The sequence below is a fragment of the Pipra filicauda genome, unplaced genomic scaffold (genome assembly GCF_003945595.2).
Source record: "Pipra filicauda isolate LSUMZ 115617 unplaced genomic scaffold, ASM394559v2 scaffold167_size3244652_pilon, whole genome shotgun sequence".
Taxonomy (NCBI): Eukaryota; Metazoa; Chordata; class Aves; order Passeriformes; family Pipridae; genus Pipra; species Pipra filicauda.
In genome coordinates this window covers 1,458,859-1,485,201 of record NW_024104184.1, presented here as the reverse complement: position 1 = coordinate 1,485,201, position 26,343 = coordinate 1,458,859, and the positions used below count along the sequence as shown (strand labels likewise).

The 26,343-nt window shown below is 39.2% G+C and overlaps 1 protein-coding gene across 2 annotated transcripts; it reads left to right on the top strand.

The window, feature by feature from the left end:
• The first annotated feature begins 801 nt into the window (after window positions 1–801).
• SLC26A4 (solute carrier family 26 member 4) lies at window positions 802–26,128 on the top strand. 2 transcript variants are annotated; one of them, XM_027731932.2, is made up of 20 exons: window positions 802–1,174; window positions 1,541–1,680; window positions 3,862–3,972; window positions 5,599–5,789; window positions 6,259–6,423; window positions 8,961–9,113; window positions 9,220–9,302; window positions 10,255–10,402; window positions 12,741–12,854; window positions 13,642–13,719; window positions 13,915–14,010; window positions 15,458–15,564; window positions 16,926–16,995; window positions 17,316–17,408; window positions 17,511–17,606; window positions 19,317–19,547; window positions 20,978–21,032; window positions 21,349–21,494; window positions 22,668–22,751; window positions 23,258–26,128. In XM_027731932.2, the coding sequence occupies exons 1-20, from the start codon at window positions 1,020–1,022 to the stop codon at window positions 23,279–23,281; spliced, it is 2,340 nt and encodes a 779-aa protein (XP_027587733.1). In that variant the 5' UTR covers window positions 802–1,019; the 3' UTR covers window positions 23,282–26,128. The 2 variants fall into 2 exon arrangements, with proteins under 2 accessions (XP_027587733.1, XP_039235384.1); XM_039379450.1 differs by lacking the exons at window positions 802–1,174; window positions 1,541–1,680; window positions 3,862–3,972 and adding an exon at window positions 3,989–4,465.
• Window positions 26,129–26,343: the final 215 nt, after the last annotated feature.

Here is a 26,343-nt window from a genome sequence, read left to right as displayed (position 1 = left end):
CTCCCGGCTGAATAGGACACTCCTGCAAGATCTTTGCTAGGTTGTCTTCCACAGGTAGCATGGAAGAGCTGCAATGTAGCCAGCAGTATTCAGCATGCAGGACTGACTTTTTCAGCCCCAGTTCTATCTCCAAGCCTAAATTACAGCAGGGCTGCCAAGGATTTTATTCCTTACAATCATTACCCCCTGCCCCGGCCCCTTGGGCAAACCAGAAGCTGCAGCCTCGGACCACCTTCTGTCATTTTAGATGTGACACAAAGAGCCCGCAAGCTTCAAACCACTTTTCCTTCCCACTGGGGTGGCTGGGTGAGCTCCGGGGTGGTTTGGAGAGCAGGTGCTGTTTATCAGGCGTTTGTATCTATGCACGGAGCCGACTCCTAAAACTTGGGCCATGGGATGCAGCAGGGCTTTGGGAGCTCGGTACCGGCTAAGCAGTGTGAGGCGCGGCCGGTCCTATCTCAGCCCCTTAGGCTCGCCCTAACAGCGAGCGCTCTGGCCGGCCACCGGCGGGCAGGAGATTCCTCAGGGCAGCAGGTGAGGAGGGGGAGAGTCGATCACCTGTCGGCGGGGTCCGTGTGCGTGCAACCAGCCCCGCTCCCAGTGACCCCCGACACCGCCCGCGTCCTGCCCGCGGGCCGCCGCCTTTGAAGTGCAGCCCCCGCCCGAGGGGACGGGACGTGCCGGGGGAGGGGGGGAGGAGAGTCCGCCCGACCGGGGCTGGCGAAGGGGCACTGGGGCCGCAGGGGGAGGGCGGACGGAGGCGCCGCCCGGGCCGGCCCGGAGCCGGGTCTCTCTGTTTGCCCGTAAATAAAGCGCCGGGCCGTGGCCGGTCGTATAAGTGCGGCTGCGGCGGGACCGGCTCGCCCTGCCCCAGGCCGGGGAGCGGGCGCGGGCAGAGCCGTCGGAGCCGTCGGAGCCGCGGTTCAGGACGCGGACAGCGCTGCGGGGCTGAGGGCGGCGGGGCCAGCAGGGGGGGCCGGCGCGGGCGCCTCTCGCCGCCCGGCGGCTCAGGCGGGGCCATGGCCGCGGGCGGGCGGGCGGCCGAGCAGCCGGCAGAGCTCAGCCACTACGTGGTGGCGCGGCCCATCTACAGCGAGCCGGGCTTCCAGGAGGAGAACGAGCGGCGGCCGCCGCTGCCGCCCACGCTCCGCGAGCGGGCGCAGGCGGCCTGCAGGTGGGTCCGGGCGCGGGGCGGCGGGAGGGGACCTGGGGGTGCCGGGGGACGCGCGGTCCCGGCGCCCACGAACTCCACCCGCAGAGGGATGGAGTGGCCCGAACAACACCAGACTCGTCGGTAGACCCGTCCCTGCTCCTCAGCATATCGAAGCTGCCGGCAGGGTGCTTCCTTCAGGGACCGCACTTTTGGCACCAGTACGTGCCCCGTCCCTGTCTGGAAGACACGAAAGTGTCAGTCTCTGTCAAGAGATGACTGATGCGCATCAGCTCAGCTCAGCTCTCTGTCAGCTTGGGAGTCTCGGGGTTCTTGGGGCTCTCCAATTGCAGCCCCGTGGGGTGTGTTCATTACTTGTTATTCTCGCAGATGTTCTAGGAAAAGGGCCTTTCAAATTGCCAAGTCCTTTCTGCCCATCCTGGAGTGGCTGCCCAACTACCGGGCGAAAGAGTGGCTGATCAGCGACATCATCTCGGGAGTCAGCACCGGCCTCGTCGCCACCCTTCAAGGTAAAGCCAGGCACGCCGGCGCCCCGCTCTCCAGGACCTTCCTATGAGGGAGCTGGCTCAGCACAGGGACGTTATGCAGATGGAATTACAAATCTGGGGCTTGTTATTTAATACTAGATATTAGGTATTATTTTGCAATAAATAATTAACTTATTCCTTTTCCTCTGCGTGGCTAGAAGATTTAAATTTCCTTTCAGATGCTATCAAGATGTATTTAACTTTTCTTCCAAGCGTTTTACTCAAAGAGTATCCATTCTGATGTTTAAAATTTTAATTACACTGCGATGAATCAGATAGGTTGTGTGGTCTTATTTCTCTTTCTTGGTTATCTAAGTTTATAGTTCCCCTGCAGCCACCTACAAAAATCTGGTTATTGCCCTAAAATAATGCAACTTTGATACCTACTCCTCTTTAAAATTCACCTCGTAAGGTTGTTCAGATATCTACAGAAGACAACCCTTAAGGATGTGGTGGCGTATTCGCATTTAAAAAAAATTTTAACTTGATGGATTTTCATGGTACATGGCTTGCAATATTTTTTCCTTACTGCCTTATTGCATTTATTAGTAAAGCATTCAGTAGATGAACATATAAGGAAGTGGCAGAAATAAGCAGAAATTAATTAAAGAAGCTACTTAAGGAAGACTCAAAGGGCTGAACCATCTAGTCTGAGGCAGCATCCGTCAAAAACAAGACTAGCTATAACTCTGACACATCCACTACATTAATTTCTTTCATCGCAATAGAGTTCTTACACTATTTTCACAATTTTTGAGGACTGAGGCAGGCAAAGCTAGCTATGTCAACCCCATGCTTCACCTCAATGAAAATTCAGTGTTTGCAGAAGGGGGCAAAGATTTACATGAGGAACAAAGCAGTTTACGCATTCCCAATTAGCCACAAGTACTCCCTCTTGTCTGTTCCCTTGGAGCATGCTAGGAAAGCACAGTCTGGCAGAAAAAAAGCATTACAAACTTCTGCTTCAGACAGAGGGTGACCTGAGGAATAAAACAAGTGATTCTTTCCCGAAGAAATTCCCAAAGAGAGTATCAGAGCTGGAAGATCTTTGCTGAAGGTAGTGGCACACTTACAGGATTCCCCTGCCTTTTTAAAATGAACTGGACTAGATGGACTTTTCATATGACTTACAACAGTTATTATGCTCTGATTGTAATCTCCTCATTTATTTTTTTCAGTGGCTTGATTTTCTGCCAAATAGAATCCATTTGTAAAACCAATTTCTGAAATATACTGTTTGGTATCCCACCTATGTATTAAATAAACAAACAAACAAACAAACAAAAAAGAAAAAAGGAAAAAAACTCAAATTAGTGCAAATCTAAACCTAGCTATAATTTTGAAAAACATAATAGTTCTGACATTTTAAAACATGCATTATAGGGAAAATCAGCCAAAATATTTGCCAAAAAAGAGGCTTCTGGGATCTTGATGTCCCTGAAGTCCTTAACTCCCAACAGCTATGTGTGTTGCTTGCAGCCCTCCCACCAGTCACAGTAGTATGACCAGGACTTCAGTTGTTTGAACTATTACAGGTTTTTGCAGCATCTTTGAAGGAGAATACTATACTCTGCAGTGGGAGCTAACTAGTGGGATATGATACTGAAGGCAACTTTTTTTATTATTATTTGCTGGATTTGACAGCTTGCACAAAGGAAGAAGAACCAAAACTCTCAAATTTGTGTGACTTACTTTTGGTAGTTCAGTTTATAAGCTGATACTGGAAAAAGAAGTAGCCTAATTTTTGCAAGGGCTGAACACAGTGAAGCATATTTGTAGTGCAATAATTCAGAGCCTGTGCTTGAAATTTCTGTCTATAACTAGAGCACTTCATATATCCCCCCCTTATCTCTCAAGAGGCAGACCTTTCACTCTTGCAACAATGTTCCCTGCTTAAACTTCCCATCTGAGCCTGTATATTGTACTACCTGTGTGAATATAGGAACAACTTTCAATATTTACTCATCCAACTACCAGTGTGGGATATACGGTCATTTACAGTCATTGATACTCACCTATGTGCCTGTAACTGATTTACAGACAAAAGACATTCTAAATTGCGTCTGGACAAAAGCAGTAAATCTTTCTGAAAGTCTATTCTAGAAAAGACAGGAGTTTGCTGAGAGATTTTAAATCTGATATTTTGATGATCTATCATTTCAGGTTTGGCATATGCTTTGCTGGTTGCAGTCCCTGTTGGATATGGTCTCTATTCTGCTTTTTTTCCCATCCTGACATACTTTTTCCTGGGAACATCAAGGCACATCTCAGTTGGTAACTGCGTGTGTTCAAGTTACAGTGAATTATCTATTACAAAATGTTAATCCTTGCTGTGGACATTCATATTTCATACAATATAACTACTTTCTGAACCAAATTGGCTATGCTGAACATTAATATTGGTGGATCTAAGGAAATTAAGGCTTATTTCCTCTCTATACAGGCAATTGTGCATAATAGCTAACTTCAGTTGTGCCCCTGCTTTTTGCTTGAATTTGTGCTGAAGTTTAAATCTTGTCTTTGGCTACACTCTATGCAAGAAATGACAAGACTGAGGCCTCAGTAGGTAGTATGAATGACAGACATATTGTCTATCAGCTAAAGCTCAAGATGGCTAAAACAGAGCTCCTTTAGTCTTCTCTACATGCCTTACTTGCTGCATCCTTTTTGATTACTGTGGACAGTATCTTCTTCTTGCCTGTCGCAGAGACCCAGAACCTGTGTGTGCACTCCAGCCTCGCTCTAGGTCCTCACATCAAGGCTATGGGTAAACCTTGTTGATTCTTTCTGAATACTTTTAAATATGAAATTTGTTTCCTGTCAGTTCTCACATTTAAAATTCTTGTTACAGCTTGATTGCTGAAGTTCCTTTCTCTTCATTCCAACAAAATCTAATCTTTCATCGTTTGTTTCTACTAAGAATAGATTGTTTCCACCCCCCAGAGCTTTGGCATGGTATTACGCTTTTTCATCAGTTTTTTTCTCTGCTGCATTAAATGCCTCTGTATGTTTTCTCAACTTTGTTAGCCTCTTTCCACCCTATCAGCTCACATTTGCTATCCAGATCTAAGTTGTTACCTCTATTTATGGTGGCATTCCTACTTTCTAGATTATCAAGCACTCCTTTTTTTATGCTATTCCCAATACTCTTGTTCATAAAGTGTTCTCTAAGGTATCTGTAAAATTAACTTATCTTTCTTTAAGACGTTTTGAGACGTTTCCCTTTCCTGCAAAATTTTAGTAAATAACTGCAACAAATATGATTACTTTTAGATTGTGTGTTGCTGACACAATGATCACTCCCTCTATATCTTGCCCAATGAATAGTTTCAGTCATCTTTAGCCAATGTAATAGCACACGGCTGCCAAAAGATGTGGTCCTGCCACCACCATCATGTTGGGATCCCTGACCATGTAGCTATGTGGCACTCTGGATCAGCTGAAAACTAACCATGACAAAACCAACCGAACAAACCAACCAAACAAAAAACCCTGAAAAAAAATCAAAAACCCAAGCAAACAAACAAAACCCAAAACTCAAATAAATGTTGCTTTCACCTGGATTGATGATCTGCTTTGTCTCTTTGTGGTGCTGATACAAGGGAGATGGTTGGAACGTGTTGAACATGTTGCCCCTTTTGGCCTTGGTACAGCCCTAAATTGGCTCAAGCAAAGCATGAAACTGCACCTGTACTTGTATGAGCAATGCAACTTATTTAAGAAAAGAATTGTATCTTTGTGTCATGTATGCAGTGCTGCAGCTCTGGGCCCCCTAATACTACTAATGTAGCCCAATTAAAATATTACATGGTTTTTCTGATTTAGAGTTTCTTGCCTAGTCTGATAAAAGCTTCTTTTCAATGTATATTAAACTTCAGTGTGTTTTGTTTGTCATTACAGGTCCATTCCCTGTAGTCAGTTTGATGGTGGGATCTGTTGTATTGAGCATGGCCCCTGATGAGCATTTTCTCATAGAAAGCATTAATTCTACAGGGACTAATGCTACTGGGACACTGATAGACACTGAATCCAGAGATGCACAGAGAGTGCTGATTGCTAGTACTCTCACATTCCTGGTTGGAATTTTACAGGTAAAATAGTTGACTTGAAGACACCAGGTTGACAGTGCTTTAATTTTAATGGGAAAACCTATGGCAGGAAAATACCTACCAGGCCAGTCAGACATTTTCATGTAGTAAAACACAAAAATGGAGTAAAGTTATCTCAAACTCTGAAGAGCTTTTGGGGGATTATTATTCTTATCCTGGGCATAGTCTGTGACAGCCTGACTGGGAGCACAGAGACCAGAATAGCCCTGTGATTGCAGACCAGAAGAACTAAGTGCTAATGGTGCATTTCCCAGAGCTTCCTTTCACACCTTTCTTCAGGTCTCTTTTAGTTCCTTGGATGGATGACAATAAGCTACACTAGGCTGAAATGGGGGAATATAGTCCTAAGACTCTGTATCAACAAAGAGAAAAGACAAAGCATAAGAAATCCCCAAATAAAAATGTACTTTTTTGTTGTTCAACAAGCTGTTATTCTTCATGATTTTTCCAGGTAATATTTGGAGTCCTCCAGATTGGTTTCATTGTGAGGTACCTTGCAGATCCACTGGTTGGGGGATTCACAACTGCAGCTGCTTTTCAAGTGCTTGTGTCACAATTGAAAATAGTCCTGAACATTTCAACTAAAAATTATAATGGTGTCCTTTCCATAATATATGTAAGTATGCCCTTCTAATCTGTTTTGGGTTTACGACAGATTTTTTATATTATTGCTTATCTTCTGCTTCCATTTCACACAGGAATGCTTCATATATATATATGGTAAGTACAGGGCATTCATTTAGTTCTCACTCTTAGGAAGATCTGCAGCTGTTCATTTATAGCTGTGGGGCTCTAAGTAGCTGCTTTCAGGGTTCCCCAGACAGAGTCTTATTGCCACCTTTTTCGGGCAGAGCAGTTTTTCACATAAAGTTTAAATGTAATTATCCAGCAAAACAGTTCTTCACTTCTGGAGACTACTTTTTGTCCCACCCCTTGCTTTCTGGCTTATTGTGGAGGATATTTCATCATTTCTTAACACTGTCAGGTCATCTTCCAAAGCTGGCCAGTCCCAAGCAGGTCATTCTGGTGGAGGGCACTGTTCTCCATTCCACTGTGTAGCCATGCTTGTGAATACCTAAAGAAGGATGTGGACTCCCACTCTTGGGCCAGGTACCTACTGGTTAGCAAATGTGAGGCTAAATGTTGCTATCGCAGCCCCATTTGTTGATCTTACAGAAAATGATCAAAGGGAGAAATGTCTTGGCTGCATTACAGAAATACTGAATTCCTAGAGGTGTTACATTACAGAATAGTATCCTTTCCCGGGAAAATTATTGAATTTGTCACTGACTTCAGCATTAAACTAATCAGGTTCACAGTATTTTAGATCTTCCATAGTGCTTCATATTAGAATAGCAGGTTCTAAAAGAAGCTGTTCTAGGGGAAAAAAGTGTATTTAGAGATTTTACATGCCAGTTCTGGCAACCAGACCAATAAAAATACATCAGACACCTAGATCAGCAATAATAGGATGAATATAAATACAAGCAGCAAGGTAAAATTTAGAAAAAAAATCAAGTGGATTATTTGGGGGGAAAAAAGTATTATATTATGGGCCTTTTCAGAATTAATGAAAACTTGTTCCCTCAGAAAAAGGAAAATTAGGTGCAACAAATAATACACCCTAGAGCAGACCTGGTGGGGTGATGGATTTGTTAATCCAACAGGTTTTCCATCTCTTGTTTATGTTTATTGAATGGGCGGTACCTTTAGTAGAACGTATTTTTTAAAAGGAATTACACGGTTCTTCCAGCTCCTGCAAACCTGAGTGGAATGCTGACTTTTTAGGTTAAAGTTCAAAGCTTCTGTGTTCTTATAAGTGAGCCAAGTCAGTGTGTTTGCAGGTGCATGTAGAGCAGAGAAATTGTGATTTCTGGTCTGCTCAACCAGTGACTGGCTGTGTCGGCTTCAGCAAATTTTGGACTTGCTTCAAAAGTAGTGTTTAACAAACTGCAGCACTAAACATCCAACATTAGCAGAATCCACGGCCCAAAGTTACGAAGTTACTGTTTCTCTGTGAAGTGGGGTAGTGCAAGAGGTGGTCAGTAAGAATGGGATCTGTTTATGTGGTAAACAGTACAAGGGGCAAGAAGTGGCTTCAGTCAACCAAAGGAGGGCATCTGATCCAGTGTTTCAGGAAGGCAGCTTCTTTAGCTTATAAAACATAGCTTATTAAACACTTAGATGTTTTATTTCAAAACCAGAGCCTTTTCAGAAGGGTGCTGCTGCTGCAAACCTCCCCTTGTTTTTAAACCAACAGCTCAGTACTGAGGTAGCTAACCTGGATGCAAGAAGTCTGTTTCTAACCCCTTTTCTATTAGATCATTCTGTTACAGCTGCTTCACTATGCATGGAATAATTACATTTTCTTGAAGACAGCAGGCACATGAGAACTACCCTGATGCTTAGGAGGAGGACAGAGGAGTATTTGTGGTTTTTCTGTAATCATCCCTTCTTGTTTTCTCTGTACACTTACTTGCAAGAGACAATAGGACCAAACGAGGGCATAGCAAGGATAGAGAAGGCAGCTGCTTATTGCAGCCCAGTTGTGAGAATGCTCCAGTCTGGGACTGGTTAATGTACTGTAAAGTGAGGTTTAGTGACATTTTTTGAAGTGTAGGATTCTTCACAGCCTGGTAGGGCCTGTGTGTTCATACTCATTCTCTGTATGTCAGCAATGGAAATAGGAAACATGAAATCCTCAAACCACATGTACTGTGGCATATAGTGAACCAGAGTTTTGCCCATGGATCTGGTAGCTCTCTTTTGACTAGAAAAATGAGGATCTCCGTGCTATTAATCAAAGTGAAGAAACTGTAGATCTTCCCCTCCTTGCTCCAATACAGGTAGAGGTAAACTACAGGTAGGGAGTTAACTCTTCTTACTTAGTATTAATTGCCTAAAAATCAGGAAGCAGAAGCCCCCTATGTGGACAATTCTTGCAGTTATGCTTTTTCTGTTAAATTCCCCATTAAATTAATTTACTGATTTTGTAGCACCTTGACAATGCATTACCCTCAGGCTTCTCCAAGCCTGACCAAAGAAGTTACTTGGCCTTCTCCAAAACCTCATGGATCTGGATCATCTCATGAGTATTTTCACATTCTTCAAGTGGACACGGGCATGTTTTACATTGTAATTTTTATTTTTCAGACTCTTATTGAAACATTTGAAAAAATTGGTACCACAAACATTGCAGATCTTATTGCTGGACTCCTCACCATTTTTGTCTGCATGGTAGTTAAAGAACTAAATGATCGGTTCAAACACAAGATACCAATACCTATACCCATAGAAGTTATTGTGGTAAGCAAAGGGGCATTATCTGAAAACAGATAAAATAGATGGGTCTAGCTACAGGAAGACAAGAAACCTTTTTAAGTTTTAAAACTCTTGTTTTATTTTATTGCAGACAATAGTAGCCACTGGCATTTCATATGCTGCCGACTTGGAAAAAAAATACAATGCAGGCATTGTTAAGAGCATTCCAAGAGGGTGAGTGTCTTTGTTTTCTGGGAAATAGGTATTATTTTAATTGGCTAAAAATGACAGTGCTAAGAGAAGAGACATGAAAGAAACATTGAGAGCTGTAACCTGAGTTTAGAACTGAGATCTGGAGATTTCCTGAGTTTTACTTCTGCCTCTGTCAATTATGCCACCTAAATATAGTGCATAGCTTTCCTTCTTCCGTAAAACGAGCTTAGGAATGTCTATCTGATTCATTAAGTTCATCTGATAATTAATTGCTTCATGCTCATGAAGTGACTATGTGACTATAGAAAATGTCAAAAAAATAAGGAATTGTAATAAAGAAATTCTGCATAGATTTAGTTTCTGTAGACCTAACTTATCCCACTGTGGTTCATATTCATGCCACTACTGTTATCCCAATCAATCTTGTCACTTCCACAGTCATAGGAGCAAGGATGCTGAGTATTATACTGGTAGAGACTTCTACTTGAAAGATTCAGAGCACTTCACAGTAGTAACCTTCACATTCCATCTGGTATTCAGGGCTTGCTTAATTAAAGTTTGTGGAAACACAGCAGGGGATAAAATGTTTTTGAGATCTTCTGAAGAAATATGTTAACAATAGTATGAAGTGTCATTAACATATTTATGTAATTCATCATACTATTCAATACATTCTTTATTCAGTGCTTCAGAAAATGTAGTTTTTCACTTTGCTATCATAAGGCCAAATCTCAGTCATGCTGAGAACAATGGGAGCTTTGTTGCTGACTAATAGCACCAGGATTTGGGCTATGGTGAGCTAGATAAGCATGTTCTGTATGTCAATGGCCTGTTTCCACCTTTTTATTAACTTGAAACATTACACTTCATATTATAAGCAACCTGTATGCCTCCACCTCAAACTCCTTGACAATTCTAGTAAGAACAGAATTTAATCAAAATTGGTAACACTAATATATTTTCTAAATGCTAGATTTTTGCCTCCCGAACCTCCAAAAGTCAGCCTGTTTTCCCAGATGATAGCAGCCTCCTTTTCCATTGCTATTGTTGCTTATGCTATTGCCGTATCTGTGGGAAAAGTATATGCAACCAAGTATGACTATGCTATTGATGGAAACCAGGTATGTATGACAAAAAACATTTATAAACATAGTGAATGTAAGTTCTGTTTCATGTTGACTCATGTATCCAAATGAAAGAAACACCATTCACACATGTTTTCCAGACGAGTGCTGAAGTCTGACAGGAGAAATTCTTTCAACTATTGAAAAAAAAATTAACTGGAATGGCCACACAGAGATGAGCCAGATGTGCTCTATCTTCAGTATGGGCTTTTCATTCTAATTCCTTCCTTCTGTGTTGCTTTAGTGACTTCAGTAGCTCTGAAAGGGTAAGCACTGTACAGAGGAATTTTCTGCTGGTGTCAAGTTGGCATGGCCAGCTTTAGCAACCTACTTTTCATTTCCTCTTTTAAGGCGTATTTTGAGATGTGTTGCTGGGGCAGGGAAAGGCAATGTCAAGCTAAGAAGTTGCTCTGGACAGCCTTATTTAGGCTTAGTCTACATGCAGGGTTTGTATCAGTTGAACTTTTCAGTTAATAAATTATTGTACTTCTCAGCATAACACCAGTTACATCACTATAAATGCAGTTGTAACCTAATAGATCAGTCCTGCAGCTTCACAAAACTTAACGCCTACAAGCATGTGAACGTCCTTGAGTAACTGTCTACAATAAATGGCTGAACTGCTTTAAGCATTGGTTTCTAAGGACACATAGCTAGAATGTGACATGAGCTGTGCAGTCACCAGCTCTTACAGGATTCCTGCACTTATTCAGTGTTTTCACTGGGGGTTTTGTGGCTTGCCCATGGGTGTGGAAGAAAAATGTCAGAAAGCTTCCTTGTCCTGCATCTATGGTAATTTTTAATTTTATCCTTTGAGCATATTAGAAGATGCACTCACTGCATAAATAGATAAGCTGAGTACTTTGTCTAATGAGTCCTTTATTTTAGTACTAATGGATTACATAAAGTTCGATTTTGGAAACACTGTTTTGCAGTACATAAGAAAACAATGCTTCTGGTCATCAGTTTACAATCCACAAAGTTCATATCTGGTAACACTTTGTCTTAAAGTTGCCAAAAATAAATCTGAAACAATAATATATGATCCTGGAAGTGCTGTTTATGCTGTTCTGTTGTTGAATATGTTCGGCCAGCACTGGTGTGCTTTAACAATACTGTTAAATATTGTAGTAGAAGAATTAGTCTATAAAAGCAAATTGCCTTCCTTTCAATACTATGAATTTTACATATAACAAAGGTTAAATGCAGCCCTGAATGATGGGCAAATAGTTTACTTGATCGGGAGAAATTAAAATAACATCATAAAAGCAGGTAGTAAAATAATTTTGAAGGATGAGTCAATATTATTATCTGCCAGTGTTTATATTGTCTTCACAGATTCATAGATTAATAAGACCTAAGAACACTAGGAACTATACTTCCAACATTTTCTCACAGATCCCAACTGTTACACAGGAATAGGCATGAATCATATAGGTCTGTTCTGTTAAAGAACATGACTTCAAAATCCTACTCTTTTAGATGAAGCTTAATGAAAAACTTGCAGGAAATTTAATTTTGGAGAAAAGAAGGGATTCAAATCTTAAATTATATTTTTAGAAGTTTGCAGTGAGGAAAAAGCTCCTGTGCCTGTGTCATCTTGGTGAAAACAATGTTTCTGTCAATTATATGGGGTTGGTTGCAGGCAGGTCCCAAATTCCTTATTTCCCAGCAGAGGAATGGCCCAGATCCCAGGACATAAAGCTCCCATGGTCCTTGGCATTTGCGCACAAAAATGGGCATCAACAGGCACCAGCATCTGTGACTCTGGGGCAAATATATGAGAATTCTGCTTGGGACTCAGTGTGAGTTCATTGAGATGTTTAGAGTGAAAAACGTCTGGCTCAACAAACTAGAAGTTTTCAGTGAAATTGTGTTTTATTGCAAAGTTCCTTATTAATTCTACTAATAATACAATGCTTTGTATTAGTTAAAGGCTTGTCTAAACTCAGTCTGTTGGTACTGATCAAAATAATTTGTTTAGCTGATGATACCTAGGAGTTAAATTTATACTACTACAATTTCTTGATGCAATTAGACAAGTGTAATTCTTAGAAATGTTAGGAAAATTGATGGAAATAAGCTTTAAACACCTTTATACTCAGATAAATATGTCCACGTCAGGGGGAGTATACCAACTTCTTTGTATTGATTTTCAAACAGAGGTAGCTGCACTGGCACAAAAGGAATTTGTGTTAACATTTAACAGCTATTACTAGTTCATACTCTTCTCAATATTATTACTTTATCAACTATTGCAGAAGCTATTGTCATTCTCCATTGCAGAACTATCTTCAGACATCTGTATTTACAGCATCATCCAATTATCTTTCAGGAATTTATTGCCTTTGGGATCAGCAACATTTTTTCAGGTGCCTTTTCTTGTTTTGTTGCAACTACTGCTCTTTCACGGACCGCAGTCCAAGAAAGTACCGGTGGAAAGACTCAGGTAATGACCTCTTCTTACTAGTACTGTGCACAGGTAAATTTAATTTTGGATAGTGCACAGATTTCACAGAGGGGTGAAAATAGTCCTAAAAATGACTGTGCTGCTGGCACATGGAAAGGCACAGGTATCTTAGCTCGCAGCTCGTGCTCTGGTAGTGAATCATTTTTGTAGCTCTGCCAGAAGAGGGCCATCAAGTTTTACATGAGTTACCTTAGAGTTCAGAAATCCTTCAACTCTAGTTTCCCCAGAATTTCATTCCCAATTAAAGGACTGAGTTTGTCACAGTAGGAATTCAGAATGAGGGAGGAAATCTCTCTCAGCTGGCTATGCTATATTGAAGCTCCCATGTGCTGGCCTGAGCAGCACTGCCATTTGCCATTCACCATCAGCCCATGTGCCATCCTTCTCATGTTGAGTAAGCTATTTTGTTTAACGATACTACAGTTTTGCATTTTTTAACATTGGAGAACTACAGGTTATCCAGCAAGCCCTTTTCCAGCTGACGTGCAGATTGCTCCATTCATCTATCTGTGTAATGTAACCTCTCCGAGAGCTACTACCTTGCATGTAGTTGTTTAGACTACCTGCTTGATTGAATTCCTTCTGTGTTAGCTGAAGTGTGTATAATGATTGCCCACCTATGCCTAAACACAATAACATTTTGGAGGGTCTCCTTGTTCCTAAATAAATGAATGTGCAACTACTTGTACCTTTGTCTTTGTAATCCTAGAAAGATACAGTAGAGTCTTAATAAGTTCATTTCCTGTAAACACTCTATTCTTTGCAGGTTGCTGGTATAATCTCAGCTGGGATTGTTTTGATTTCTATTGTTGCCCTGGGGAAATTGCTGGAGCCCTTACAAAAGGTACTGTACTCTCCCTCTGCAGCACAGCCACATCAGATGCAAATGCTCAACTATGATGGACAAGATTAATATCCCTCTATAAACTATGGTGACTGATTACAGACAAGGCTGTGGTTTATAGTGTGTAATGTTGAGCACTATCTTAATATGCACCTTTGATTCTGAATACTGCTTTTTCACCATTTTTCTTCACAGTCTGTGTTGGCAGCTGTAGTCATAGCTAACTTGAAAGGGATGTTCATGCAAGTATTTGATGTTCCGCGTCTGTGGAGACAGAATAAAGTGGATGCTGTAAGTGGCCTAATTTTTTCTTTTCTCCAGGAGGTTTTTTTCTGGTTCTGGTTTGCTTGGTTTGGTTTTGTGGGGGTTTTGGGGGTTTTTTTTAGCTTTTTAATGCCGTCAAGTTTCCTCTAACTACCACATAAACAGGATTTTGTAGAGTTAACATCAGAAAACTTTTATGTGCATCCTTGAAATGCAAGTGCCGTGAAGTCAGTTAAAAATTCCCCATTTTAGAGTTTGACATAGTATTCTGCTATCTTCTTTATTCTCTATACCCCAAGTAAGGGTGCCAATCAGGGTATTCATGTGCCGTGATGACACAGCGATCTTGTGTTGATATGGCTTGAAAAGCAGAACAAAGATGACCAGTTGCCACCTTTACCATTCTGATTTTATTTTTTTATCACAGTTTAAGTGAGTCAAAAAAGCTGACCCTTCCTTAATTCATGTACATATATTGTTACCACATTAGCATCCTATTTGCCTGCATAATCTCAGAAAATATGTTTTCTTCTTGTAGCAAGACTAATCCAAGCTAGAATGTGGATTCATTTGGCATGCTAAGGGATGTATGAACAGACTTCTCTTATGAACCACTATAACCATATCTCAGGGTACTTGCTCACATCTCCCACTGTGTTTTCCATGGAATAGACCTTCACTGTGGCTGTTAGGGTAGGAAAAGATTGCATAGAAGACATTTTCTCCATGCAGTCCTTACTGTGGTTAGATCTTACAGTTAGTGTCATTGGGCAGTACCTGCCCTGGACAGATCTGAGGTATTTTAGTCAATCATTTACTGGTTTATAGGCAAAAGATCCCACTGACTTCAGTGAGAAGTGTAAGCACTCAGCTTTTTGAAAGACTGAGTCTACTGCGTGTTCTGCCTGGGCAGTGACGTAGGAAGGAACTCAGGAGTGCACTTCAACTGTTCTGCCTGAATATTCAGTGGAGGCTTTAGAGAGTGCCATCAACCTGTTAATATGAAACACCTCTCTTTGCAACAATTCTGATTCTTAGATATCACTGAGTAATCCCCTCCCCTCCCTATATGTCTGCAGGTGGGGCATCTTACAGTATTTTACATCCCAGTAAAATAAATTCTTCCCAATTTCTAAAGAAAGATTAACAAATATTGCCACCATTAGAAAGAAGTAAATGCAATGGTTAGCTGCATCACCTTTAATTTCACCAAAGTAACTGGATCCTTGAAAAATGTTGTTATGTTGAAGAAACCCCTTATTTCCTAAAAAGCTAATCATGCCTAATGAGATAGTGATGGATAGAAGCATCTTGAAGGAAGAGGAAGACTTCCGTATGAAGTCAGCTAATTGCCAGTGTGCTGCAATCATCTCCAAAATTAAATTCTGCTACTCATGTTGTCTGGTCTAGTGATTCTTTAGTGTGACCAGGAGTCATATGTTATAATTAAGAGACTTTGTTATTTCCTTTCCAGATGATCTGGGTTTTTACTTGTATAGCATCCATCGTTCTGGGACTTGATTTGGGATTACTTGCTGGCCTTTTGTTTGGATTGCTGACAGTTGTGCTGAGAGTTCAGTTGTAAGTAACACAAGATCAGAAGTAATTCTTAGTGTTATATTATGAAAAAGGAATACAATATGCTGAAAAGCAAGATGATTTGTGGCAGAAAATCTGCTTGGGTTTACAAAAATGTTGAAATTAAAAACATCTATTTTTTTAGAAAAAAACACTCTTTGTGTGCTATTATTTAATTAAACTGATAAAAGAGAAGCTGCATTATTTTATCAGTATTTATTTCATATCATGTTGGCCACTCTGGTGGTACTTAGCCATATGTTTTCTATATAGCCACATAGCTGAGTTCTGGAAAGGGATAGGAACATTCCAGATAAAATATAAACAGATGTATGGCTTCTGTAATTAACTGATCATTATAGTAACTCTTAGCAGGTAATAGTACTACAGTATGTTGCAGATGCAAATAACTTTTTCACTTAGTGCTTATGCAAGATCGTATGCCTGTAAAAGAAGAACAAGAGAAAGCATGAGAATAAGAAAAAGTTTTGTGCTTATGGCTGATTTGTTGCTGCTTAAAGAACATATAGGAGTAGACTGGTGAGAAAAGGTAGATTTGAAGTACCTTATTTGATCATCTTGTTACTTTTCATTGATCTTTTATCTGAAAATACGACATAACTCCTTACCTTCAGCCTGAAGTCCACAGAATATGGTTACTAGCATTACCAAAGGATAGTTGCACTGTCAGCAAATGCATAAAAGTAAAGCCTTGCAGAAGTTGTTACACAGTAGTAGATTATAAAAAATGGAATTTGAAGAGCCTCAAAAAAACATTCCCAAATTCAATTCAGATGTATGCAATCAAAATATAAAAGGGAGATGAAGCTTTACAAGCTTCAAATCAATTTACTTCAACTGTTAAATTTATGCTGGAGACTGCAAAATAATTTGGTTTTAATATTGACTGAAATAAAAATTAAAAAGGTTGGATAAGAAGATTTACATAACCTGAAAAGAATGTAAATGTATTGTTTCAGTTTATATGAATTGAAAAAAATGATCAATTTTTTTCAGAGTAAAAAAATTGTTTGGGTTGTTTTTTCTTTTTTTAATTCAAACTACATTAATCTGCTTTTGAAATATTTTTCTGGTTCTGGAAACAAACTGAACAAGTTATCAACTCAGCTCTAAATCAAAATGGTGCAGGAAGTAGGGGGAGACTAAAGTACCTTGTCTTTAAAAGGCCTATTCACTACAGTAACACAAAATAGATCCAACACTTTTGCAATGAGTCTGTTAGTTTGGCATTAGAAAGCAAACTGTGAGAGTCTAAGACAGTCTGTATGCAGCAATCCCTTCAGTTCTGTGAGTGCCCGTGTATGATGTTTATCTTCAATATCTTTTCTTTTTGTTTCTGTTAGTCCTTCATGGGGAGGCTTTGGAAACATTCCTGGCACAGACATCTACAAGAAGGTCAAGGACTACAAAAATGTAAGTCATTGCTGAGTTGTTTCCCTTCAGTCCATAAATCAGTGTAAGAAAAAGTTGTGCTTTGCATATTGTGGACTTGAATTTGGAAGTGGAGTCCTTGAAGATAACAAGTTTAAGCATTAAATTCATCTTGATCCAGATGGCTGGTCCATATCAGTGCTGGGGCTGTAAGCTTCTGAAAACCGAATCCGCTAAATTATCCGCAAATATACGCAATTTTTGTGAATTAGATATGTAGTTGAACTGTTGAAACAGTTAAACTGCTTCTTATTAGTCAAAATATAGTTGTTGCTGCTAAACCTTATATTCTTTGGCAACAGGTTATAGAACCAGAAGGTGTGAAGATTCTCAAGTTTGCAAGTCCAATTTTTTATGCTAACATTGATGGACTGAAAAGCAGCCTCAAATCCACAGTAAGTGATATGTGATGGGTTTGGAAGCCTCTTAACTAACCCCGAGATTTCCTCAGAATTATATCTATGTTAAGTTAAATAATTTTGGTTCTTTTTCTGTAGGTGGGATTTGATGCAGTCAAAGTATATAATAAGAGACTCAAAGCACTGAGGAAAATACAAAAGCTAATCAAGAAGGGAAAATTAAAAGCTACTAAGGTAAACCTTTTTTTTTTCTTTTGATTCTTTCTCAAAGGATTACTGTTGCAGCTTATTACTTTAGCCTTAATTATTAATTTCTCTGTACTAATCTTTAAAATAAAGATGAAAAGTGTGACTTATTACTATAGTAGGAAGTCTATGACCTGCAGGAGACTTGGCAGAGCAGTGTGCCTACTGCCAAAGACCCCACAGATTCAGGCAGCTGTGACAGGCATAGTGTTAGCAGGAATGGAAGCAAGAGATACCCTGATCTTACCTCTACCCCTCACCACCTCAGATTGTCTCTGTGCAGTGAAAGTGCTGGCTCTTGAATGTGTCCATGTGAGCTGTATCAGTTGGCTGGTAGACTTAGCCTTCTACATCCTCTTTAGAGAAAGTGGCATATGTTTCTCTGAGTATGGATTGTGCATTTCAATAATTAAACTCTTACAGAAGTGGACAGCTGTGGGCAATACAGTAAATCTCCAGAACTGGAATTTAGAAATCTGTTTTCTGTTCTCAGTGAAGGATGCAGTATTTCCTGTATATATTTCAATTTGTGATGCCGTTAAATGCTCAGTTTATGTGATATTCCAGCTTTTGACCTGGTAATTTTACCACAGAATCATATATAGTAAATCTAATTCAAAGTTGAAAATACTGGTCTTAAATATCTCCTAGAAATGAAGTTATTGAGGGAGGGAATCACTCTGAGGTACTTATTTTTCCAGATAATGGCCTGTTTGCAGGAAGATGCTCTTTCAATAAAGAAATAAAAGGAAAGGAAGTAATTATGTGCTCTACCTTGTTTTTCTTTAAATTATTGTACATCATGCAACAGGAGACAGACAGCTTCTTTTAGGGATCCTTGCAGAATGGTGATGACACTAAATTATAGTTACAATTATAGCTTTATTTTTCTTAACAGAATTTTGTGACTAGTATAGCACAGAATTTAAGATTGGAATGGCACAGGATTTCTACAAACAGAATGAATGTAGTACAATTTATAAGTAGGGTAACATAGAATTTATAATACAACTTAACTTACAGTCTCTAATCACCTAGACCCTAACATAACTTAGGGTTTCTCTGCAGATCAGGTCAGATGGTCTGATGCATCAATGTAACAATCATAATCTAGACTTTAAAATTACATTTAAGAAGATGAGTCACCAATACTCAGAGAAAACAGAAAACAGTGGAGGCGTCCCTGACCACTGCAGGGGGTGTCACAGGTCTCACTCGCCAGCAGCAGTTTTGGTCCTAATTTCCCACTTAGGACTTGTCATAGACAGTGCTCTGTGCACTGTTACATTTCTCTGTTCTGAGGTGGGGTCATCAAGAACAACCAGGTGTCTGGGACCTTCAAGGCTGGTAAGGAAGGGAGTAATGAGTCTGGTGCCCAGGAATCTTGAGGTCAGTAGGGAGGAGAAGAAGAAATCTGTTTGAGTTGTCTGCTTCATTCACAGGACTTCAAGGCCTGAGAGTAAGGGAAAAGGGAACAAATACATGACCTGCTCAGCCATAGAGAATGGCTTCCTGTCTTATAAAATGGCATTAGTTATGCTAACCATATTACCAGGATTGGGAGCAGGGGGTACTGGTCACAAGTATTTGTCCTGTTCGTTCTTGAAACAGAAGGTATCACAGAGAAGTATTTTCTGTAACTCCAAAACTTTCTCCATGATTAATTTTTATATTCCATGTATATTATCTGCACATTAGAATGGTATCATCAGTGAACCTGGTATTAATAATGAAGCTTTTGAGACTGATGAGGATCCTGAAGACAACCAAGATCTTCAAGTTCCCACCAAAGAAGTAGAGATCCAGGTGGACTGGAATTCAGAACTGCCAGTCAAAGTAAACATCCCCAAGGTGCCCATTCACAGTCTCATTCTTGATTTTGGAGCAGTAACCTTCTTGGATATTGTAGCTGTGAGATCAATAAAAACGGTAAGGGCGTTTTTTCCTGATGTTTCACGAAAATGAAACTAGTCAGTATTATGTAAATCAAGAGCTGTTAGCTGGTTAATTTCCGAGTTTTTAAAAGTCTGTTGTTGAATAATACCTTCAAAATTTATACAGCAAAAGGTAAAATGTTGGGGTGTGTGTGTATTTTAGGTGGCAAAAAAATGCATTAAAAACAATATGAAGGTTGCATAGTCAAGTACTCAAAAATTTTAACTGCAAAATGTGGTCCCCTTACATGCATATGTTATGAAATATTTTGGTTATATATTTTCTTACCACATGCCTCCTACTTTAATCTGGGCACAGGATGATGCTCACTCTATACAGAGGTTGTAAAAATTTCATTTTACCATCCCTATAATAAATTATGAAGGAGGGAAGAATGATTAATTTCTTTGTATTTTCTGTCGCTAGTATCAAGGGCTGCATCAACATTCATTATACTCATCTTCAAACATCACACTACATAATAAGGAGATAATATTCCTGGTTTAGGGAGAGGGAAATGAGGTGCAGAGATTAAGGCCAAGTATTTCCCTTATTTTTTGGCACCAAGTTACAAGTCTGTAGGACCAGATTGTTCAGACTTTAGTATTTTAGGATATTTTGTATGTTCAGATTGCTGCTTTCACTAACTTAATTTTGCAGTTGGGACTGCTTAGCCTATATATAAATCAGATTTTTACCAGGACTCTAGTTTATCAATTAACAGAAAGGAATGGAATTGGTAATCACCTCTGAAAACACTATTCTAAGAGACTTACCAGACACCAGGGAGACAGGGGTAGATTCCAGTCTCCCACCTTTTAACTCAGTGAAATACAGGAGTGGTGTGTGCTTTGCTTTAGCCTTCTGCATAGTTTCAATTAATTTCTGGCTCCTGAGACAAAAGAGATATGGGGTGCTTGGATATGACTCTTTCCCTATGTAGCTTCTTCATCCAAGAACAGGTCCATCTGGTGCATGGCATGAGGGAAGAATCTGTGTAAAAAAACCTTCATGTGCCAGTGAATGATGGTATTGTATCACACATACATGGGGGGAAAAAAGCTTGCTCAGCCCCACATGCTCTTGTTTCGAGAGATGATTATTCATATTATAAGAACAGAATGAGGACCTTCATTGGCAGCAACATTTATGTGTGTAACATGAATAGTTCCACTTACATAGTCAAAGATAGGCCACTTCAGCAACCAGGCACTTAACAACTGGATCGTTAAGTATAGCAAAGTACAGCAGTACCGTATTTACAATGAAGAAACAGAACACACAATTCAGAATGAAGACACTCAGAAAAAAATGAAGTGTGTGTGCCTACACATTACTTATATAGACACATACACATATATGTATTTTTTCCTTACAGACTTTATTTATTTATGTACTTGTTGTAATTTTTTTTCTTTTTTTAGATAATCAAAGAGTTTGAGAGAATTGATGTAAGAGTATACTTTGCTTCATATCAAGGTAAATACCCAAATATTCCTACTATCACTCATGCAAAGAATAAAGTGAAGATGAGAAGGAATCACTAGATGTGTCTGTGGGAGCACTTGTGCTAATAAGTATGTGAATTATCATGCTGATAAACATTTTGGACTCTTGTGGGACACAAAGAATGGTGGGGTTTAAAGGAAATATGGAAAGTAAAAGTCAGGCCAAAGCTATGATTGATGGATTCATTTGGCTGTATGTTTGATTTCTGATTGTTGCAACCATTTTGATATTTATTTTTGAAATTACTTCAGATTGTATAAACCTATTACAACTTTCTTTTATTCAGACAACCTTATATCTCAGCTGGAACGGAGTGCCTTCTTTGATGACACTGTCAGAAAAGACATGTTCTTTTTGACTGTCCATGATGCTGTGCTCTACATAAGGAATCAAATGACATACAGTGACAACAAAGATCCCATATTTGAGAAGGTAAGGATATCTTGTAGTACACTTCCCTTCCTTCTGTCATCTAGCACTCATTCCTGCAATTTCCATTACAGCATGGCACATATGAAAACTAGACATAGAACTGTAGAACAAAAAAAGAAGTGAGAGTGTAGTAAATTGGGCAGTTTCTGTAGTACATGAATATTTTTCTAGATCAAAGGAAAGGTCTGTCTACTCCAGGAGCTTGTTTATGAAAAGAACATGAGAAGCAGGACATATGGAGAACATTTCATCCTAAGACACACTTTCTAGTTTCTGACAACTGGCAGCTTAAGAACTTCCTCAGCTGGAGGGTTGCATTTGTAACATTATATTTAATTGTCACAGATGGAGTTTTCTTCAGTGTGTCTATCATGCTCCTTTTGGAACCTCTTCACACATTTTAGCTTGACACTGTCCTGTGGAGATGGGTTCTCTCCTTTTTAATGTGTTATATGACAAATATTTCTTGTTTGGTTTAAGCCTGCTGGACTTCTGGATTGTTAGCTGCAATGAATTCCCTTTCCCAATACTATTCATATTTCATAGACCTCTGATCAAAGCTACAATCTGATTCTACTTGTGTGGATGTGTACAGAAGCTATTCCAAGCTTGTGTTCATTCCTACTGCCCTTTTCTGTGCATTTCCTGGTTGCATTCTGTAGTTTTTTACATAACCAGAAAACTCTGTAGCATGTAAAGATGTGGGCCCATGTTAGCAAAATGGTCTTATAATGTCCTCCTCTTTTTTCACCACAATTCTTACCCTTGCAATCACTATTACAGTATTATGAATAAATAGCAATCACAGTTAATATTACTGATAAATAACTAGGACAGGACTTTATTTTTTATAATTTTTGCATACTACTATTTTATAGTAGAGATCAACATTTTGTGAATGCAGCGTATACAGTCTACACAGCAGTTTAGAGATAGATCCTGTTTTTATTATTTTTACAAAGCTATAACTAGACATGTGAGCAGAGACAAGACCAAAAGCTGTGCAATTTTTAAGTTCCTCTCAGCTGAACTAAATCAACATCTTCATCAAGGAATAGCAAATAACAGTTCTTGTAAGTTGTGGAAGTTATCTTAAGGTACTTCAGAGTAAAAAATCAATTTCAGTGATATGGACAACATGTAACTCATCATGTTTCTCAATTTCTTTCCAAGATTGCACTCATGCAGGAGTCTAAAGAACCCATAGAGTTCACAGAAACAAGCCGGCCTGGTGATGAACTTGATGTTCAGGAAGAGGTACGTATTTTAGAACTGAATGTGTCTATCCCTCTGTCTGTAGCTTTGAGTCATGCTGTGAGAGTATGGCCCTTAACTGTTATCTTCTCCATAAATATCCTCTCTGGATACCTGGATGTCAGTGCTGAGTGGAGGAAGTGAAGTTTTTCTTGAGATGGTAGTAGATGATATCTGCATAAGCATCTCATCTCTGCCACTTTAGTGCTACTTTTGCCTTACACAGGCTTATAAATAGATCTAAACACACATTAGGTGCCTAAAAGAAGACTTGGTAAGGCTTGAGGCACCAGAGTCCAAAATTATGCTCAACATCCCCCTTTCATTCCTCCTTTTAACACAGCAGACACCTTCTTGCACAATCTGCTTTTTTTTCAGAAGTTACTTTCTCTGTACTTTCACTGAGTTTTTAGTTAACACATACACAAACGTGTTATTTTCCCAGGTGGTGTATACTCGGAACTAACCACAGCCTGTTTCTCTCCACCTTTTAAAAACCATTTCTCTAGGCTATGCGCAGACTTGCTTCATGAAGATGGACTGCTGGTACTGTCCTGCCTGTGAACTCACAGCAATATTTACGCACCAGTACTATATAAACATTTTCTGCAATGAAACCAATCTTTGCACTGGAAGAAAACCCTGATTGTTTTTCTGAATGATACAGATCTCTATAACTCTCCAAATTTTAGCTAACATTGTCCTGGAAATATTCTGGACAGCAAGCACTTTCCAATATGATGCATTTTAATAAAAAAGAAAATCAGAAGATTATTACAAAAGATTTACTGAGTTTTGGGACTAGTCAAGCAGAAGATGCACTACACTTTTATCATTGTGTACAGGATGAAACACTCCTTCATGGTCTGCCCAGGAGAGTTGAAGAGACCAAAATCTTTGGATGGCAAGCCTTTTGTTCAGTATTTGTACAATGCCTAGAGAAAGGGCAGGAGTTCTAGCTGGCCAAGGCTTGGAATTGTAGAACATTAGTATGAGAATATGTGCTGTGTCACGATCATTTTTTCCAAGCAATTCCTTAAATTGCTGCAGGTTGTTAGATCACTGAAACAGGTGATAGGTGAAACAGCCACATGAAGAGAAAACAGCACTGAACTACTAAAAAATTTTAAGTAGGATAAGTTTCAAAAGATGCTTGGATATGGGCTCATTAGTTATGTATTAATCCCATTGTGGCAAATCATGCACTACTACTTATGATCATTCCTAAAATGAAGTACACGCCGATTATTTTGGCTAGGTTACATAACCTTCATCAAGAGGCAGATCCTGACATAAATTAAGGAAAACCTTGGTGCCCATGTGCTTAATGGAATCTGTAGAACAAGCTGCTACTGAGTGCAAGCAAGAAAGTCAGAATGTGACCTAATATAGAGGTTTATGGGTTTTTTAAATTGAATATAGGAGTATTTTTTTGTTTAATGAATAGTTATATTTTTTATATAGCAGATTTTTTCTTTTAATATTTTACATCAAACTGCTGCTGTTCTTTTACATTTGAAAGTCCATAACGCACAAGTGCAATCATTTACAAAAGATAAAGGATTTGACCTGCAAAACTTTAATTCTTACTTTTGGACTATACAAAGTAGATATGCAGGAAATTAATGTTCCTAATTTTCATGAAGAAGAAACGTATTTTGATGTAAAACAGACTGCTACCTTAAATTTTTTAGCACTACGTTAATTTTTTTAAAGAGAAGAAAACCCTTCTTGGTGAGGAAACTGATAAAAACAACAGTGTAAGAAATGCCCTGCTATAAAATGTCTTTAAGTTTAACAGTGTGGGCTAATTAGCTTCAGTATCTTCACATATTTAAGTCTCTTTATTTGATTACATCAGAGAAATTTTCGTACATCACACTGCACAAATATTTCTGCTGCAGGTTAATGTTAGTGGAAAATCTCAGGTGTAAAACTAAGCACTAAATCAATTATTCTGTCCTAAGGACCTGAAAGAACTCCATTAAAATCAGTGGGGAAAAAGTCCTATAAACTTTTGTCAGTAGGGCAGTATCTTACATAGTAGGTAACAGCACCAGACTGACATCTTTATTCTCTTAATTAAGGCAAAAAATTCAGCCTTCACAACAGTCAGTGAAGTTTCTCATTTCACCTGCAATACAGGTTTGAACTTAGGTGATGTCCAAGCCAGCAAAACGCAGGATTGTATTCATAATGGACATAGGCCACTGTATGTCAGATGGGCATCTCCACCATCTAAGAATGAGGCAAATCAGACCAATCAGCACCTCTTCAGATGGTACTAATAATTTCTATTTACACTAATGCTTTTGCCCAGGCTGTGATTTGATAATTCATGCTTTTAATGCTACCTGTCCTCCTCCTCTCCCATTTGCCAGCTAGGTGGCACTTCTACCCGCCTTACTGACCTGAAGTTCCTTTTAGACCATGGCCCCAGCTTCTCTAAACTTGACTACAGGGAGCTGTTGCCAGTGCACAAGGCCAGTAACAGAAGGACAAGGCCAGTGACATGTTTCTTAGAAGCTGTATTGCCTTTCTAAAACACATGTACATTTTATGTAAAAAGCAAAATTTTCTACCTGAGAATGGTAAATGAGCTTTCAGTTAATTGTCATGCAGGACACATACTATGGAAAAGATGGTAAAAAAAATGGTAGCAGTGATTTTTTTTTTTTATCAAGGGAACATATGCACTGTGAAGTTTAAGTATAGATTCTTACTTGACAGACATGTGGGCTTACATTATTTTTTGAACTTTCTCTATTTCCTGACCGTACAGGTATTTAAAAAGCAATTAAATATTCAACAGTCTTCCAGTTCCTTTCCACATACAACATTTCAGCTGTGATTGTGATAAAGTATGATGAAATGCACTTGTCTTTGGCCTGCATAGTTCTTCCAGGCATGGCTGTATCTGTTCTTAATTTAACTGGCACAAAATATTCAGCTTTTTCTGAAAAACAGCATTTCACACAAAGCCTACAGTGGCATAGAAGGGTAAGAGGGTAATATGCCAAATGCATTCAAATCCCTCTTTCAGTGGGTCAGGGAGTATGTGCTTAATTTTCTATGTAACCATCAAAATGAAGGATACCAAAATAATGGATTTTGCAACAAAGCTGAAATTCTCTACAGTTTTGTACTAATTCAAACATCCATAATACAACTAGGTGTGCTTATCTTTTTCCAGTTGGATGAAGAAGCGGTATTTTTGTATGCATTTTGAGTATTACTGTTCTGTCTTTGCATGTCACGTATTAAATCTGGAGATGTATTTTTAAGTTTCTTTACCCTTTTAAAAAGCTGCATTTGAAAAAGTAATTGTATCCATTAACTAGAAAATAAAGTTGTGCACACTGTAAACACGCTCCTCGCATCTGCATGTTTGGGGGTTTCTTGTTTGGTTTTGGGTTAAGTCTTCTTATTAATTCTTATTATGAGGAGATAAAGAATATAATGAAGGGATCAGTGTCACACCTCACTTAGGTCTGAGTTTTGAGGAACGAAGACAAAAGGGAAAACCTGTTCTGTTTGCCTTGTGGGAGTAAGACAAGAAATGTTAGACTTAAATGGCAGCTTTTAAATGTTAAGG

Bases quoted from the DNA above. Each gene is read 5' to 3' on its own strand.
- SLC26A4 (XM_027731932.2), top strand. From the start codon at position 1,020: ATGGCCGCGGGCGGGCGGGCGGCCGAGCAGCCGGCAGAGCTCAGCCAC. The intron at 9,303-10,254 runs GTGAGTGTCTTT...TCTAAATGCTAG, and splicing joins GTTAAGAGCATTCCAAGAGG to ATTTTTGCCTCCCGAACCTC. The intron at 21,033-21,348 runs GTAAATACCCAA...TCTTTTATTCAG, and splicing joins ATACTTTGCTTCATATCAAG to ACAACCTTATATCTCAGCTG.